This window comes from Corylus avellana, chromosome 2 (assembly GCF_965113065.1).
Source record: "Corylus avellana chromosome 2, dhCorAvel1.hap1.2, whole genome shotgun sequence".
NCBI lineage: Eukaryota > Viridiplantae > Streptophyta > Magnoliopsida > Fagales > Betulaceae > Corylus > Corylus avellana.
The window spans coordinates 24,565,885-24,583,540 of record NC_142491.1 but is presented as its reverse complement, the minus strand read 5'-3'; the positions used below and the strand labels follow the sequence as shown (position 1 = coordinate 24,583,540).

At 34.8% G+C, this 17,656-nt stretch overlaps 1 protein-coding gene across 1 annotated transcript; it reads left to right on the top strand.

Annotated features, from left to right (window-relative positions):
• The first annotated feature begins 764 nt into the window (after nt 1-764).
• On the top strand, nt 765-17,077 carry LOC132167125 (binding protein). The gene is made up of 13 exons (XM_059578024.2): nt 765-1,000; nt 1,134-1,303; nt 1,397-1,593; nt 2,270-2,478; nt 2,615-2,717; nt 6,423-6,586; nt 6,839-6,977; nt 9,023-9,202; nt 9,285-9,421; nt 11,658-11,984; nt 15,802-15,941; nt 16,033-16,130; nt 16,429-17,077. The coding sequence occupies exons 1-13, from the start codon at nt 837-839 to the stop codon at nt 16,912-16,914; spliced, it is 2,514 nt and encodes an 837-aa protein (XP_059434007.2). The 5' UTR covers nt 765-836; the 3' UTR covers nt 16,915-17,077.
• Nucleotides 17,078-17,656: the final 579 nt, after the last annotated feature.

The window sequence follows — 17,656 nt, the reverse complement described above, 5'->3', positions numbered from 1 at the left end:
ACTGTTTTCTGTGGGTTATAATAATCTTTCCGTACTGAAGTAGTTTGATCTTGTGGAGTTTTTTTTGATGCTGATGGATGTCCTTGAACAGATCCTATTTGGTTTTTTGCAGTGTCTGTCCTGCAACAATCATTTTACTGTGGTTGTTGTCTTTACCGCAAATGACTCTTCACAGAGTTTCTTTGCAATTTATCACCGTCTTATGCGGTCCTGGAAAAGACTCGGCTTGTTTATGGTTCTTCTAGGATCATGGCTACACCATTGTCTACTGTTAGGTCCTTTTGGGCCTAATCCAGAATCTATTACTATTTCAGTATTGTGTTTACCTTTTGGACTTTGTTATTGGGATGACCACCCCTTTTATTGTCAATTAGTTCATAACTCACTTTTCCATATTTGATTGAAAAAACAAAAAACAAAAAAAAAAAGTAAATCACGTGCACTGATTTTACATTTTTTTTCCAAACAAAATATATGCGAAAAAAATTGGGGTGAGAGAGGCTCGAACTCTCGACCTCAGGATCACTCAGAAGCTATGAGACCTACGCGCTAGCCAACTGCGCCACCACCCCAGATGTGAGGATGTGTCAGTTAAATATATATTACCAAGAAAAATATTATGCATTTTACTTCGCCAATTTTTTATTTTTTTTAATCGGAATACGAGAATACCTGTGAGGGGATAAAGATATGCGTACACTGGAATAGGAACTCACCAATGGTGCACCCAAACAGAATCCTCCTAAATAAACACAAAGCCTCCAGTATGAAGCACGGCACCAGCATCGCAGCCTCCACACGCACGGCTGCCTCCTAGTTGCTCCCTTAGATTCCGGATGGGGAAGAAGAGCCAGAAGCCGAAGATAGTGCTCCCGCCGGAGCTTCCCCCGGATGTTCCGGAGGAAGAAATCGAAGTCTCCGACGAGGACTTACAGTTCCTCCAAGAGAACCGCGACTACGCCCACGGCTTTTCCCGCTTGGACACCCATTCCATCACCAAGTCCGTACTCTCTCTTCCTTTCAATTTTTGTTTTCGCTCAATGAGTTTCTATATTGTTTATTATGGATTTTTTTTTTTAAGGTTTTTTATATTTGCGTAGTGGATTTTGATGAATTTTGTTGTATGTGCAAAGGCATGTTACTCGTGTAGCTGATGCGAAAGAAGATGCTTTAGAGGCTTTATATGAGAAGCGCTTAAAGAAAAAGACATTGCTGAAAGAAAAAGAGGAAAGCGGACTTCGTGTTGATCCTGTAGATGCCCTTCCCGTTAAGACCTTAGATGGAAAACTCTACTATCGCACACGTATTCTCTGATTCTTGTTCTCCTTGTTGTGTGTTGTGCTATCTTACCTGTTTGTAAGAAATGAATGGTTCGTGTTGTTGTTTTGTGATGCAGTACCAAAGACTTCTACATTATCTGAAAATGTCGAGGAGGATGATGATAAGGATGGTAGTGCAGACAAAGGCATAGTCAAGCCGACAAAAGCAGAAAGGAGAGCGAAGCTTAAAAAACAGAAGAGAGAGTCAAAGAAGCAAGGGAAGGAGTTGGATGAAGCAGAGGAAGTGCAACAAACGCCACAAGCGGCGGTGCTGGTATTGTGTTTTGCCTTTTCTTTCTGATGCTATTAAGTAACGTAACTTAATTTTTGCTGCTCATAGTTCAATTAATTGGCAAAAGAATAGCCTGAGATTTGAGCTTCTTTTTTTATTTTTATTTTTTATCTTTAAATTTTTAATTTTCTGGCTGCATTTGATATTGTCTTCTATTGTCTTAGTGCATAGGCTAATTTAATATATGAGAGATAAAGCTTACTGGAAACTTTTTTTTTTTTTTTTGATAAGTAAGTAACTGACTTTATTAAAAGTGTAAGGCGCCCCGAAGTACACTGACTTTATTAGGCTTACTGGAAACTTACTGATCAAATCTACATTTTTGTTAAGCTGAATGTTAGTGCACCATTGTTTAAATTTTTCTTCCCATGCAAGAAGATATCTGCAACTTGTTTATGAAGATTTTTGATGTTTTACATGCTCCTCCACATGAGAAAACATGCTTATGTGGACATATATGCCTGATCCTCAAAGCATATAATTAACAATGTTTGCGGATTTAAGACACTTTTCCATTCTAAATTTTGGTTTCTATTAACTATGTGTTTGTCTTATAGGATCAAATCTCTTCAAACTATGTTCTTTTTCTGCAGAATACAAACAATTCTCTTGAATATGTTTTTTGCATGTCCAATAAAGCAATCTGTTATTTGTTTAGGCTGAGGTGAAAGAAGATCTCACAGCGGAAGAAGCATTCAAAAGTAAGATGCAAAAGCTTGCAGAGCTGGGAATGGCGCTCCTGGCCGATCCAGAGTCGAATATTAAATCTCTAAAGGAGATGCTACTAATTTCTAAAGATAGTGATAATGCTATTGTCAAACTTGGAGTACAATCATTATTGGTTGTTTTTAAAGACATTATCCCTGGGTAGGACCCATGCTTTAGTTATAATGCATTGTATGTTTTGTCTCTGCTCTTTTTTATTTATTTTTTATTTTTTTATTTTTTTTATCATTTGCATTAAAGCTTTAGTTTCTTAGTTCCTTTTTATTGTGCAAGACAGCTACAGGATCAGGCTTCCTACTGAAAAGGAGCTCGAAATGAAGGTTTCTAAGACTGTTAAAAAGACGCGATACTATGAATCAACACTTCTTTCTGCATACAAGGTTGGTACTCATTCTTTTGACTATTTGAGTAGAATTGGAGTTTTGATTCCAAATTGGATTTTGGAAGCTTAATGTGTCCTGTAACTAAATGTGCTTTTATGCCAGAAATTTCTTTTTTCTTTTTCTTTTTTCCTGGTTTCTGGGCAGTTTTGCACATTTCTGAATGTTTAAATTGATACCAATAGATTGTTTTGTCGTGACTTTTCTGCCTTATCTGATTCTAATTTGTTCCATGGTCTGAAATATTTAAAATTTTGATGAAACATATTGTCATATTAGGATATACAATTTATAGCTTGACATTGGTTTTCTATATTTGTCTGCCTCATCTGATTTTGATTTGTCCTTGACCTATAATGTATAAAATTTTGACCAAACATATTACTATATTCAGTTATACTCGGTGCCTAATTAATGTTCTCAAAAGTAAGCAGCTGTTTTTCTGATTTCCAGATTTTGTCAATTGAAACATAGTGCAGCTAACAAGCCATGGATAATTCTAGACTTGTACTGATTTATAAAGTTCTCAATTATTGCTTTATACTGTAGGGATAAGAGTCTACATCTTGTAATCTGATTCATTCCAGTTAAACAATTCTATTGCATGCCAAACAATGCTTGTGTGTGTATTTGACTAGTTAAAAAAAGGTGTTATAAATAGAAAAAAGGTTCACAGGAAGTGTACAGAAGCACCAAAAAAGAAAAGCAATGAAAAATCAGTTTGGAAGATGTGGTAATAATATGATATTTCCATGAATAAAAATGATTGAAAATTAAAGTTGGACAAGTTATGAAGAAGAAACACACGATTAAAGAGTCAAAGTAGGTGATGAATGAGATAAGAAGCTAATGGCCCTTGGATCGAATGATGTAGTCTTCCTATATAAAAGAATCAAGGTCGAGTTAACGGGTTTGATTCCATTTGGGTGTGAGTTTTACGTACCTGTTGAAAAGAAAATGACATCATAAAAACCATCCCAAGAAAAGGAGAGAGATACTGAGGAAATTCAAACAGAGCTCTAAGCCATACAATTGTCTATAATCTGCCATGCTCTTCGAGAAAGGAACTACAACCTTTTATAATGCTAAAAAAGGACATAAAAAAGCTAATTCTAACCTAATTAAGAGAACCTAAAAGACGAACACAGCCAATTACCATTTACACTTACAAGTCCTAAAGGCCTTCTTACATGGTGTAGAGTCACTAATCATAGCCTTGGGCTCCCATAAGAGATAATTCTTCTCTATCCAACCCAGTGCTACAACCAATGATATGAAAAAACTTATATATTTTATTTTTAGGAAAATATGCTACAAACCCCGTGCTTTTGTTTTGTTTTTTTTTGTTTTGTTTTTTGTTTTTTGTTTTGTTTTGTTTTGTTTTGTTTTTTGTTTTTTTTTTGTTTTTTGTTTTGTTTTTTTTTTTTTTTTTTCACTTTGAGACTTTTGTTTTTGATTTATAATTTAAGACCTTAGTATCGAGGAGTCAAAGAATTTAAGTCAAATATTAAAAGAAAATAGATCAATTGTTGTTTTAGACATTTATAACTCAAGACCTCAGTTAGATTTTTGTCAAATAAATAACAGAAATGAATGTGAAAATACAATTATACCCCTCATATAAAAAAACAAAGCAAAAAAAAATCCATGCCCCATGGCCAGTCAACTTCCATCGTCTTGGAGGGTCTGGCCATGGACCTCTGTGGCCTCGGTTGTGGGTCTCTTGAAACCCACACCTGTGGATCTTTGGCGATTCATGAGCCATGAGTTTGTGGCCATGGAGGTTGGTCTTCCATGGCCAGGCACTCGCCATGGCTGTGGAGGTTGACTAACCATGGGTATGGATTTTTTTGTTTGTTTAATTTTTTTATTTGAGGGCTATGATTGTATTTTGCGTTTGTTTCTATTATTTATTTGATGGAAAACCTAATAGAGGTCTTGATTTACAAATGTTCAAAGCACATGTCTTAAATTCATCAAATTGGAAATTGGGTTCTCAAAAGTCAAAACATGAAAGCACAGTTGGTGCGATATATTTTCCCTTTATTTTTTTAATCATTTATTATTATCATTTTTCATGAGTCATGTTGGTTCTGTTCTTTTCAGTTGGCTTTTGTTTCTCCATGGCTGTGGCATATAAGAACTGATCTGAATGTATAGATTCTTAAAAGAAAGAATGATTAATATTAGACGGGTTACTTGATGATATTAAGGTTTATTGGTTTCTTTAAAGTTTGATTCATTGGACAAGATTTCTGGTGAGAAATAGTACTTAAAACAACTACTGCTACATAAACAGGCAACTGAATAATTTTTGTGTGTATGTGGTCTAAAGAAACAAAGAAATTAAAGTTAAAATGTTATTAATGAAATTTGAATGTTGTGAAACTTTTTTTGGTGAATAATAATTTATTGAAAAGAAAAAGGCAAAGCTCTCGTACACGAAAAATATACAAAAGAGGCAACCACGCCGAAAGCGTCTAGAAACTAAAAATTAACAAGATCTAAAAGATTCGAAGAAGAAAAGTAGGAACATAGACTACAACCCCATCAAAGAAAGGAAAAAGAGAAGAAGAAGCAAGGAGAAATGGGAAGGATCACAGGGAAAGGGTTAAATCCTAGGCTCTGATACCATGTTCTAGAGTTTGCATGGAAATACTTTGGGAGAAAGAGAAGGCTAGCCAATCTTACATAGCCTCTCTCACCCTTTATTTTATACATATTGTAAAATTCAACACAATGACCAAAAGACCCCTGTAACAAATCCCTATCACTAACATATTTGTCTAACCCTAACAAACTCTTCTAACAAATATAATCATGATTTATGGTTACTTTGTCTTCTCATTGTTGTGATTTTGTCCGGTTGCCCATTGAAAGTTGTGATGGTATTGTTATTCTGGAAAGGTGCTTTGGTAAGGCCCATACGTGTGCGATTTGAAATGATTTTCTTACATGTTTTTGTTAGTTTGGCACTTGTGACTTCCAATGCACCTAGTTGCCGGTGACAATATTATTGCTATCATTCCTGATATTGTTATATGTGTAGATGAGTTCTTTACTTTGTTCTTTCTTTTCCTCGTATTCCTTAAACTTTTAGGTTTATCTGTTATTTCTTTCCGTTTTATTTTTCCTTCTATTGTTTGTTTAATTTTTTTTTTTTGCTTTCTTTTTGTATACTTCCCGTGTACTTGGACTTTGCCATTTTTTGTGGTTTTCCCCCTAGTAATTTTTATGTAAAATTTACATAAAACATCAATGACCAAAAAATATGTACCTATGACTGAGGAATAACTTTTTATGTTTGGAGAGTTTATTCAACGACTCAATCCAGTTCTAGTGTTGCCCAGAAAAAAGGAAAAATTACTTCTAATATTAAGTTTGATTCTCCGTCTTTTAGACTCTTCATTTGACAGAACTACTTTTGGAATAGAAGCAGAGTGCTTCACTTCATTTGGATTAGTATGGTTATTGGTTTAGTTGTTAGTTATATTCATGTCCTATTGTGGGTGACTTTTCTCGATAGTTGATACCTGAGGCATTAGCTCACTCTTGTAGGCCCATCTGTAAGATATTTTGAATAGAATGTATCAGCATTTTTGCATGAGGTTTCTTATTTCTACCAATTGTCAGGATTGTCTGAACAACTTGCAGAATCATCATGATATATTCTGAGAGTTTTGTTATTCTAATGTATGTTTACAGGCATATCTGCAGAAGTTGATAGCATTAGAAAAGAAGCCTGCGTTCCATAATGTTTTTGTTAGATGTATCTGTACTTTGCTTGATGCAGTTCCACACTTCAACTTCCGGGAGAGCTTGTTAGGTGTTGTTGTCAGAAACTTAGGTTCCTCAGATGATGTCGTAAGGTTTTGATCTATTTTTAGCTTTTGCTCGTTACTTTATCAAATTCTTATTTAGTAATCACATGAAGTGCTGTTATGGGTTAACATAGAAATTAAAATTTGAAAAAGCAGTGTATTTACTAATTGGAGAATTCAACTTCATTCTAAAGTGAAGTAATGTATGTAGGACAAAGGGAAAGTCACTTTCAATGTCAATTTAGTTGTTTCTCATTCTCAGTTTGAACTTGCTAATGGATTTGTCTACTACTTGGACAGGAAACACTGCTGTGCAACAATTAAGTCTCTTTTTACCAATGAGGGAAAACATGGTGGTGAAGCTACTGTGGAGGCTGTAAGGTTGATTGCAGATCATGTGAAAGCTAATAATTGCCAGTTGCATCCTGATTTTGTTGAGGTACAAGTTTTTTTTTTTTTAGTTTTAAATTGATTTGTAACTGATGCTTGTGCTTGAGTCAATCCTTTGTTTAGCTGATTTGAATTGGTTTTGCATTCACTGGATGTGAATTACTTGGGACAGAAACTCTGGTTCATGCTCCGAATCAAGCTTTCTTTCTGGCTGTTGTATAGACAGATTATAGCTGCAAAGAGGTTTCCTACATATACAATCAAAAGCTATACAAAATAGACTTATAACTGTTCATACCTTTGGCTGTTCTTCACTTAGAATCCATGATCAGCTATTAAGAAAGCATATTCTTGGGTTATAGAGTAGCTTATTCTTTTAAAGTCTTGGGTTGTATAGCTTCATTGAGATTTTTCTGCTCTTTGCTATTTATACTTTTATGCATTCATCACTGTTGATCTTTTGGTTTCTTATTGATCCTGTGTATTGACTGAGCTGACGACCAGACGCACCTAGCATGTTTGGAAACTGAGTTGGTTGCATACCAAATTAAGTTTTCTGCTTGGAAAAAGTTTTTATATTCGCACTCCAATTTAACAGATGTAATTTGGAATAAATGCCCCATCCTTCGAATAATGACTAATGACATGTATTCATTAGTTATTATTCATTAGTTATTATTTTACATAATTTCGTAAACGGAAGTCAAGTTCTCTTCCATCTACCCAATGTAAATGCAAATAAGCTTTCTTAAAATGTTAGGTATCTTTCATATAAGTTTTTCAGGATGCTAAGAATTATCTTGGATTTTGGTTTGTGGTTGGTTTTTCATGATCCGGCAAAGATTTATATGCAAAGTGATCCAAGCCAAGGAAAGATGCGTGCACAAGAAATTTATGTCTTTTTTTATCGCTTGGTTTCTCTTACTACTCTGAGTCTTTCTTGATTTTTCTTTTCAGTTATTTTAGTTCTTTCTTTCCTTTTTCCTTCTTTTTTTTTTAGTTATTTCTTTTGAAAGATAAATATGAGCAGTACCTTACTGTATTTTTGATGCATGATTGTAACAAGCTTGGTGTGTCCTAGGGGAGCTTGTAAACAGCTTAACATGGTTTCTGTCTCTAAAATATTTTCTCCATTGAAATCCCTTAAATATACCAAATTTGTTCAAAATTTTTGACTCATAGTACTGGATGCAACTATGCCAGGCAGTTTTTGAACCAATTATGTTCTAAAATTTTAATCTTTCATACTAGGAAAACCCAATCCTTTATATTCATCAGTCCAAAGCTTATATAGTAGTTGTCAATGTAAAAGTTGTGCTATGATGTGCAAAAGGACTTGCCAATGCTCTTTGGACAAAATGCTAGCTCCTCCCATAAAACAAGGGGTTGGGGTATCATAGGTTCAATCCCATATAAGTGTTTGAGTGTCTACTTATTAAAGGAAAAATAATTGATGTACAAAAAGTCTTGGACAAAGTAACTCCATCTACTCCTAACAGGTTCATGCATCTAGTGGAACAAATTTGTGTGCGTGTGGTGACAATGGGTTTAGATGGTCAAGTTGAAAATCCCGGTTACATACATTCATAAGAATCATAACATGTGCTAGGTTCCAATCGAACTTCTTAAAGTGATATGGTTGTGGAAGTTATCTGATTATTAAGGTAGTAGGATTAAGATGATTGGGAAGAAAATGAAAGAACCCGAACCAAACTAGGGGCATTACTGTAATTACGATTGTGAATGTCTACAAAGACGAAATATTCTCATTCCATATAATCATTCGCACCATATCTTGCAATGGAAGAAAATCTTTGTGATTTTTTGACAACTTATTAAAAATATATGTTAACCGGAAGTCAAGATAAAGATATGTAAGAGGGTAAATTTGTTTTGGACTCCTTGTCTCAACATTTATTTAGAGAAGTGTTTGTGAAATAAGTTTCCTGCATATTAGTATCCCAATATGCTATAAATGATTGAAGTAGGATGTAAATCTAGAACCAAACTGTATATTAAAAAATTATTCTGCTTTGTATTACTTTCTTGCTTAACTTTTATCTCTGGTCATTATTGTTTTAACTACTTTCTCAGGTTTTCTTGTCCTTGTCGTTTGATGATGATCTTGGGAGGCCTGAAAAACCGAATGAGGATAATAATAGAGTGAAAAACAAGAAAAATAGAAAAAGAAAGAATCTTGAGGAGCCAAATCAATTGCCAGAAAGTGACAAAAAGAAAAGTAGGAAACAATTGATGACAAAGATGAGAGAGGAGGTATTCCTTTATCCATAAGAAACATTACCTTCTTAATTTTTGTTCTTTCTGATTTAATTGTTCATTGTGATGCTTTATACAGGTTACTGCTGATTATAAGGCCGTTTCTTTTACCCCTGATGTGATGGAGCGGAGAAGGATGCAATCTGAGACACTTTCTGCTGTATTTGAGACATATTTTCGCATTTTGAAGCATTCCATTCAGCAAACGGTTGCCAGGTGTGTTCCAATGTTATTACTAGAAATAGTGGAGCTTAATATGAATTTCCTAATCCAATATGTTCTGTCAATAAGAAGCTAGTTAGTTCATGTGCATAAATTGGAGCAAGTGGGAGCTGATCCACTCTCGATTGGGCTCAGAGTCTCAGATTGGTTTTTAGGTCAACACTCCTGAATCCAATTGATGGGATTCAACTCTGCCTTATGCTTGCGAGTCAAGGCAACTGACCACTTGTCCAATTGTTTTGGTTATTATTTGTTGCATGTTTATATCTCAGAAATAGTTTATTTGCATTGGCTTTCATGTACACATCTTTTACATGTAATTGAATGCAAATGCACATAATGACGTGCTTGGGGATGCTCTTGATTCTTAAGTACTCTGGAAATTGATGCTTAGGCCTGCAGTTGTCACTTTGGGTATAATTAGGTTTACCCTTTTGTTGGTCCTGCTGGATTGTATGCTACTTTATGGTTATGTATGATATAGTCATAACTATGGCTTATCAAAAAGAAGTTGTACTATAGAAAGAGAAATGCTAGGGTACTAAATCTTTTACTAACAGAAACTTACTAACCTGATGTGTAACTCACTTATTGGTACTCGTTACATTTTTCTTAATTAGTTGTTTTGTTTTTCTCCAATGAATGAGCTACACATCATGTTAGTAAAAGGTTCAGTACCTCTAGCATTTCTCTTATAAAAAACCCAATAAAAAGAAATTTTTTGTTGGTTTGGTTTTATTGAGTTTTGTATACTGATGCTTTAGGGGAAAGTCCATATATCCCCCTCAAACTACCACTCAATTGACAATGTTTCCCAAAACTTTCAATTGTAACAATGTCCACAAAAAAAAAAAAAAAAACTAACAAAAATTGTCAATGTTTCCTCCAATGGTGAAACTACCGTAAAATAAAAACAAAAAATACTAAAACTTCTAGAAAAACTCTAAAACTAAAAAATATATATATAATCCAAGGGGTGGCCAAATTAAAAAAAAAAAAAAAAAAAAAAAAAAAAAAAAAAAAAAATCGTTTTTAAAACAAAATTTTTTAAAAAAATTTGTTTTTTTTTTTAAACAAAAAAATTAAAATTTTTTTTTTTTTTATATAAGTAATAAGAAGTTTTATTAAAAAAGCGTAAAGGCGCCCTAAGGTACACTGGGAGTATACAATAGGATCACCTAACTAGAAGGAGAAAAACGAAGAAGAAAATTATCATAACTAATCGAAACTGGAAAGACATGCGCAACGGTCCAAAGATACAGAGTTTGAAAGCAAGAGGCTAGAATGTCTTCCCAAGTCCCCTCCAAATCCTCAAAGCACCTATTGTTCCTTTTCCTCTACTTACTTTTTAAAAAAAAATTAAATTATTATTATTTTTTTATTTTTTTTCGAATTTATAGGAGTATTTTTGTCTTATTGAGAAATCTATAAGGGCATTTTTATCTTTTTGTTAGGCTTGGAGGGGACATTGACAATATTTCGGTAGTTTAGGGGAACATTGTCACAGTTGAAAATTTGTGGGAGACATTGTCAATTAGGTAGTAGTTTGAAAGAGGTACGTGGACTTTACCCTTATTTTTAAGTTGTTTCTTTGTTTGTCCCAAACAAAGCCTGTTCTTATTTTCATGCAATCAAAACCTGATTTGTTTGATATCATATTACTAATAGTGGGCAAGGCTGAATTTTCATTTTCCTTGTACTGAGCTTTTGTATTACTGCTACTGATTAGTTAATTCTTCATGTATTATGTGGTATTGGTTTCTTAGTTGACATCTTCCAAATTGTTTTATCAATAGGTAATTTTATGTTTTCTCTGTTACAGTCTTCCCAACTTCTTTACCTATAGGCAATTTGATGATTTGTTTGTTTGATTTTTTTGACAGCATAGACTTTCTTGTTGCTATATATGAATTCATTAGATTATGTGTTCTGTGTGAGAGCACCTAGGTTTGAAAATATTGGAGTCAGGACCCTGGTTCAATAGGGTGATTAATAATTTGGAAATAATGTCTGGAAGAGTACTCAACTTCGTTAAAATTGGATATGCAATGAATTGAGTCCTCATTTATACTCGATTGACCTGAGCCGTAAGTGTTTTTTTTTTTTTTTTTTTTCTAGTGTTTTTGTTTTCCTTAAAGGTTTATGTTCAGACAGATTTTTTTTGTTAAAGTTCGTATTGAATTTTATATGAATTAGACTAGCTAATATTCTCTCTTATTTTCTTCCTAAGCCATGGAGAAAATGGCAATCCAGTTTCTGGTGAATCTGGGTCCCACCCGCTGCTCGCACCATGTCTGAAAGGATTAGGAAAATTCTCGCATCAAATTGACTTAGATTTCATGGGCGATCTTATGAATTATCTGAAAAAGCTCGCTTCCGGTGGTAGCAACCCTGGCAATTCCCAGAAAAATTTTAATTGCTTTACTGTATCTGAGCGCCTCCAATGCTGCATCGTTGCCTTTAAAGTGATGAAGAGCAATCTCGACGCCTTGAATGTTGATTTACAGGACTTTTTTGTTCAGCTATACAATCTTATACTTGATTACAGGCCTGGAAGGTTAGTAGCAATCATGCCAACTCCATAGTGTTGCTTTGCATGCACATACTCTATACTGCTTGCTTTAAGAAAATGTTCTCTTTTTAAATAAAAACTTAAATGCTTAGCTGCGAAAGCTTTGTGATATGATCCTGCTTTAACGTATTACAGTCTATTCTTTAATTCTCAGCCCATATATTTTCTAATCGGGCTTTTGTTTTAAATTCTTGAGAGATGTGTTTACACCTACTTATCTGAATAGCATTTATTGGCTTTTCTGCACTATTGGTGAAAGAAATAATACATATTTCCCCCTCCCCCGTGTCGATTTAGAAACTACACTTTGATTCCATAATTATCCCATAATGTTGATGTGGCAGTCCCAACCAACCTTTTAAGTTTTTTTTTTTTTTTTAATAAGGACAGATTCAAGGGTTAGTTGAAACTGCTACAGTAGCAGTGTGGGATAAAAATGCGGTTTCTAACATTATTAAAAAAAAAAAAAAAACAGATCTATGACACCTATACATTCATGTGTACCATAGTATTGAAAAATGGAAACTGTCTTCTTTTTTTTTTTTTTTTAAAGATTAATTGCAGCTATCAGCCCTAAGTTAAAACGGTCATATGCAATGTTCCCTAAGCTATAAATTTTGCAATTAATTCCTTACTTTGAGATTTGTTTATAATATCTATGCCATTGTGCAAATCAGTGGGTTGAGGTGAGGTGAATATTGCATACTAAGGTGCACTAATCTGTCTTTCGACCAGCCTACTAATTTGTTACTATTGACCGTAATTTGGACAATGGGCTGGGCATTGCATACTAATCTCGAAGTAGGGTATTTATTGCAACAATATTGGAGTTTTGGGGGCATTGCAAATGACTCTTAAGTAATTTAGGGTGGATAGCTGCAACAAACCCTTATTATATTTCAGTTTGAAAGTGCATGCTCTTTCTCTCTCTCTCTCTCTATATCCATAGCTTACTCTCTGTCTCTCATCCACTTGTGGATACAAATGCATTGTCCACTCCAATTCAGACACCCATTATGATGTTTACTATAAGTGTATCCTTAGATATGCAAAAGTACTTTTTTTTTTTTTTTTTTTTTTTTTTTCTGTTTCTCTTTTGGGGTTGGTCTTGTTTCTTTTCTTCATCTTCATCATCTTCATCATATTCTTCTATTTGTTTTTTTTTCTTATAAGTAAATCAATTTCATTAGAAAGTGCAAAGGGTCGCAACTCATGTACAAAGAGAGTATACATGATAGATCTTCTAGAAGGGAGAAAAAGAAACAAAAGTCCAAAATTTTCATAAAACTAGAAAAGTGAAGAGTATTATATACTACCATCCATGCATAAAGAGATTTAAACATGATAGATTTTAATTCTACCACGGAAATCTCACAATCTCTAAAGCTTCTTGTGTGTCTCCAAATGCACCACATTAAGCACAAAGGAGCCATCTTCCAAACTTTAATATTTTACGCCTTCCCACATGTCCTCTCCAACCATCCAACAATTACCTTTCTTGGCATAATCCACTCTACACATAAAAGATGGAATGGCACAACCCATAACTCTCATCCACCTTACAATGAAAAAGATCTATGGATTCTCCATTTCTCTTACACATACAACACTAGTCTACCACTATGACTTTCATCTTCCTCAAGTTATTCAAAGTTGAGATCCTCCCTAGATCTGTAGCCCATACAAAAACATACCTCTCAAATGAGCCTTACCTTTCCAAATACTCTTCCAAGGAAATGGGGAGCCTACAAGAATGGATAGCACATGATAACTTTATACTTCCACCATTTGGAGGGGGTCCAACATATTTTATTCTTTGCGCCTTGTCGTAGCCTGATAGACAGCAAAAGACGAAAGAAATAAGTTACCAAATTCACCCTCAAATTTTGCACGAGTCTGGTAAATGATATATTCCACCGAGCCAAACCTCGTACATCATCCACATCTCTGAGGGGAACGAATTTTGATTAAATTTATATTCGACCCTGAAATTGCTTCAAATGATAAGAAAAGGCAACGCAAGTGATAGAGATGTTCATGATTTGCCTCACAAAAGATCAAGGTATCATTCGCAAACAAAAGATGAGATACTAGAAGTTCCGCATTAGTCCTCTACCACACTAAAAACCTCGATGAAAGCCCCCTTTCCACGGTGATTGACATTCTACTCAAAATCCTCAATAATAATCACAAAAAATAGCGGAGATAAAAGGATCCCGTCTCAATCCACAGAAACTTCGAAAAAACCCAAAAGGAGATCTATTAACTAGAATTGAGACCACACTGTAGAAATACAATGAGCTATCCATGCTATCTATTTCTCCCCAAAGCCATATCTCTTCAATAAATACAACAAGAATTTCCAATTCACATAATCATAGGCCTTCTCTAAGTCCAATTTACACAGAACACCAGGTTTCCTTGATCTACTTTGACTAACAAGACATTCATTAGCTATCAAAATGGAGTCTAAAATTTGTCTCCCCCTAAAAAATGCATGTTGCGACCTGGATATAATCTTCTCCAACACCGTTTTCAACCTATTCACAAGGACCTTAGAGATTAGTTTATAAATACCACCCACTGGACTAATAGGATGAAAATATTTAATACCCATGGCACCTGGTTTCGTGGGGATAAAGGAAACAAAATTTGCATTCAGGCTCTTTTCAAAATCCCCTTGGAGATGAAACTTATTGAAAACATCCATAATATCATTTTTAATGACCTCCTAACAAAGTCTGAAAAAATGCCATAGAAAATTCACCAGGTCTTGGACTTGGAGCCTTATCACACCATTCAATGCTCTCACCACCTTAAAAGCCTCTCTCTCAAAATCTCTCTCCAACCAAGAACCCTCATCACTCCAATGGAAGGAAAAGAAAGCCCAACCAGTTTTGGCCTCCAACTTATTGTTTTGAATATAGCTGATTGTAAAAATTCACAATATTCTCCCTTATTTCTGTAGAGTCGGGGGACAAAGATCCATTAACAACTAAAGAATCGACGATATTGTTTCTTCTATTGGAATTTGCCACCCTGTGGAAGAATTAAGTGTTCTTATCTTCCTCTCTTAACCATAGAGCCCTCGACTTCTGCTGCAAACTCATTTCTTCTAAAAGAATAAACCTCTCTGAACCCGTTAACATTCCTTTCTCAATCTTTCAGCTCCAGATAAGGGTCTTCCTTCCGCAATAATATCAAGATCGCGGATACCATCCAAAAGATCATTTTTCTGCTTTCCAACGTTGCCAAAAACATCTTCATTTCATTTTTTCAGATTCATTTCCGAAGCTATCAACTTATTTGCCAGAAAAACTAGGAGAACCTTGAAAAGTATAAGACATCCACCACTTTTTCACCTGTTCCACAAAACCCTCTGACTTCAACCACATATTTTCCAACTTAAAATACCTACTGCTCCTTACTGCAACACCACAATCAAGCACCACAGGGAAATGGTCCAATAAAAGTCTGGGAAATCTTCTCTGACAAACATCAGGAAAGTGAGCATCCCAATCAGGCAATAGCAAAAACCTATCAATTTCTCTTTTACTTTTAATTATAATTGTATTATTTTAAGTGTATTATTATTGTAATTTTTTGAGTTGGGGGGAAGGAATACGCTTCTTTGAGTGGGTAAGTTGATTCGCGTGCTTTCTCTCATTCTACTAGTTCCAATTTCTCATTCCTCTCTCTCTCTCTCTCTCTCTCAGTAGCGGCCTCATGCAAGGGAGGTGCGCTGTACTAATATTTTCCTTTTTTTCATTTCATTTTGTAATTTTTATTGTTCGTGGATCAGAGATCTGGGTGGGGTGTTAGCTGAAGCTCTTAAGACGATGTTGTGTGAAGATAGACAGCATGACATGCTAAAGGCTGCTGCATTTGTAAAACGTTTGGCCACATTTTCATTGTGCTTTGGATCTGCAGAGGCCATGGCTGGTATGTTGTTTACATCAGTTACCAATTCATTATCAAATACCTTGTGCTATTCTTCTGTATTGCTATCTGATTCTGCTTTGGAACTTTGCAGCATTGGTTACATCGAAGCATCTTCTTCAGAAGAATGTGAAATGCCGGAATCTCTTGGAAAATGATGCTGGAGGTGGTTCAGTTTCAGGTACCATTGCGGTAAGTTCTTGGCTACTCATGCTTAGATAGAAGGTACAAATTTCGTGTTTGTTAATTCAGAACCTCTGCTTCATGTTTAGTGTTTTTTTTTTTTTTTTTTTTTCATTTGCTACATCTACTTTATCTGTTGACTGACATATATGGACTACTTGTGCCTGCTCAAGAATTGTTGCGGACTTCCATGTTATGGTGGCAAAAGTACCGTTTTGCATGTAGGGGTCGTGTTAGTTTTCCCTTTGACATATCAATAACCAAAATCTGAAATTTCCTCTCTTTTCTATCTATATTTAATGTGCAGAAATATCAGCCATATGCCTCAGACCCCAATTTAAGTGGTGCTCTTGCTTCAGTCCTTTGGGAACTCGATCTTCTCTCTAAGCATTATCACCCCGCTGTCTCGACACTGGCTTCAAGCATTTCAAGCATGACCAGTGCTAACAACCAAGTTTTTCTCTCCACTGTTTCTCCTCAACAAGCTTTTTTGGATTTGTCACTTGAAAGAGAGTCCTTCACCCCGCAGAGTCACAGCATGAAACTGAATAACAAGAGAAAAAGAGGAAGTGGGTCTTCCACATCAGCCATTACCGACCCTGCTCCGGATACAGATCCAATCGATGAAGATAAGGTGAGAAAGAAACTTTCTACACATTTCATGCTTCTTCGTGACATTAAGGAGAATGAAAGATTGAGGGCTGAGTTAGATCGTACTACATCATACCTACAGCTATATGAAGAACATAAGCAGCAAAAGAAAAAATCTAGGAAAAAAACAATACAAGTCTGAAAAACTGTTGGCCATTTTGTAATATTTGTGGCCTCCAAAAATTTTGGGAACTCCTGTAATTTATATTTTGCTATTTTACGTCACCCTTTTTTTTTTTTTTGTGGATCCCCTTTCCCTATTTGCGAGTTCTTACAGTTGTTATTTTTATAGTTTAGCAGGCAGAACTTATATTCGTTGTTGTTATATCACAAGTTATTTTGTTTTGTATTTTTTTTTTTTTTTTTTTATATATATAGTTACTAAAAAATCTGATACTGGAGGTTGAAATAGGAAAATGGCAAACCTGTGACTATGTGAACCTTAGTGCTTAGAGGAAATTAGTGAATAGAAAGTTGTTCAAAATGAGCCGAGCTTGAGCGAGCTACCCATGTTTGGGTTCGGCTCATTTAAATTTTATTCGAGCCGAGCTCAAAGACAAGCCAAAAAATCAAACTCCAGCTCATAATAAGTCAAGCCAGCTCGTTAGCTAGCTCTTATATTTAATTTAATTTAATTTTTTTTATTATAAATTTAAACTTCAAGTACTCTTAAACGGTTCAAGAAGCCATGAGCATTTGTTTAGCCTAGCTAACCAAGTATGGAGCTTGAGTCAATACAGTAAGGCAAGAGAAAGGATATGCATCATTTTATAATAAAATGATGCTATTAAAAAAATAATAATCAATTTTTATTATTAATATGAGCAACTATGTGAACAGTTACTAATTCAAGCCTTGTACGAGTTACTCACGGGTCTAACCGA

Excerpts from the sequence above, each read along its gene's own strand:
- LOC132167125 (XM_059578024.2), top strand. The coding sequence starts at position 837 with ATGGGGAAGAAGAGCCAGAAGCCGAAGATAGTGCTCCCGCCGGAGCTT. Across the intron at positions 1,594-2,269 it reads CGCCACAAGCGGCGGTGCTG|GCTGAGGTGAAAGAAGATCT; the intron begins GTATTGTGTTTT and ends TTATTTGTTTAG. Across the intron at positions 16,131-16,428 it reads CAGTTTCAGGTACCATTGCG|AAATATCAGCCATATGCCTC; the intron begins GTAAGTTCTTGG and ends TTTAATGTGCAG.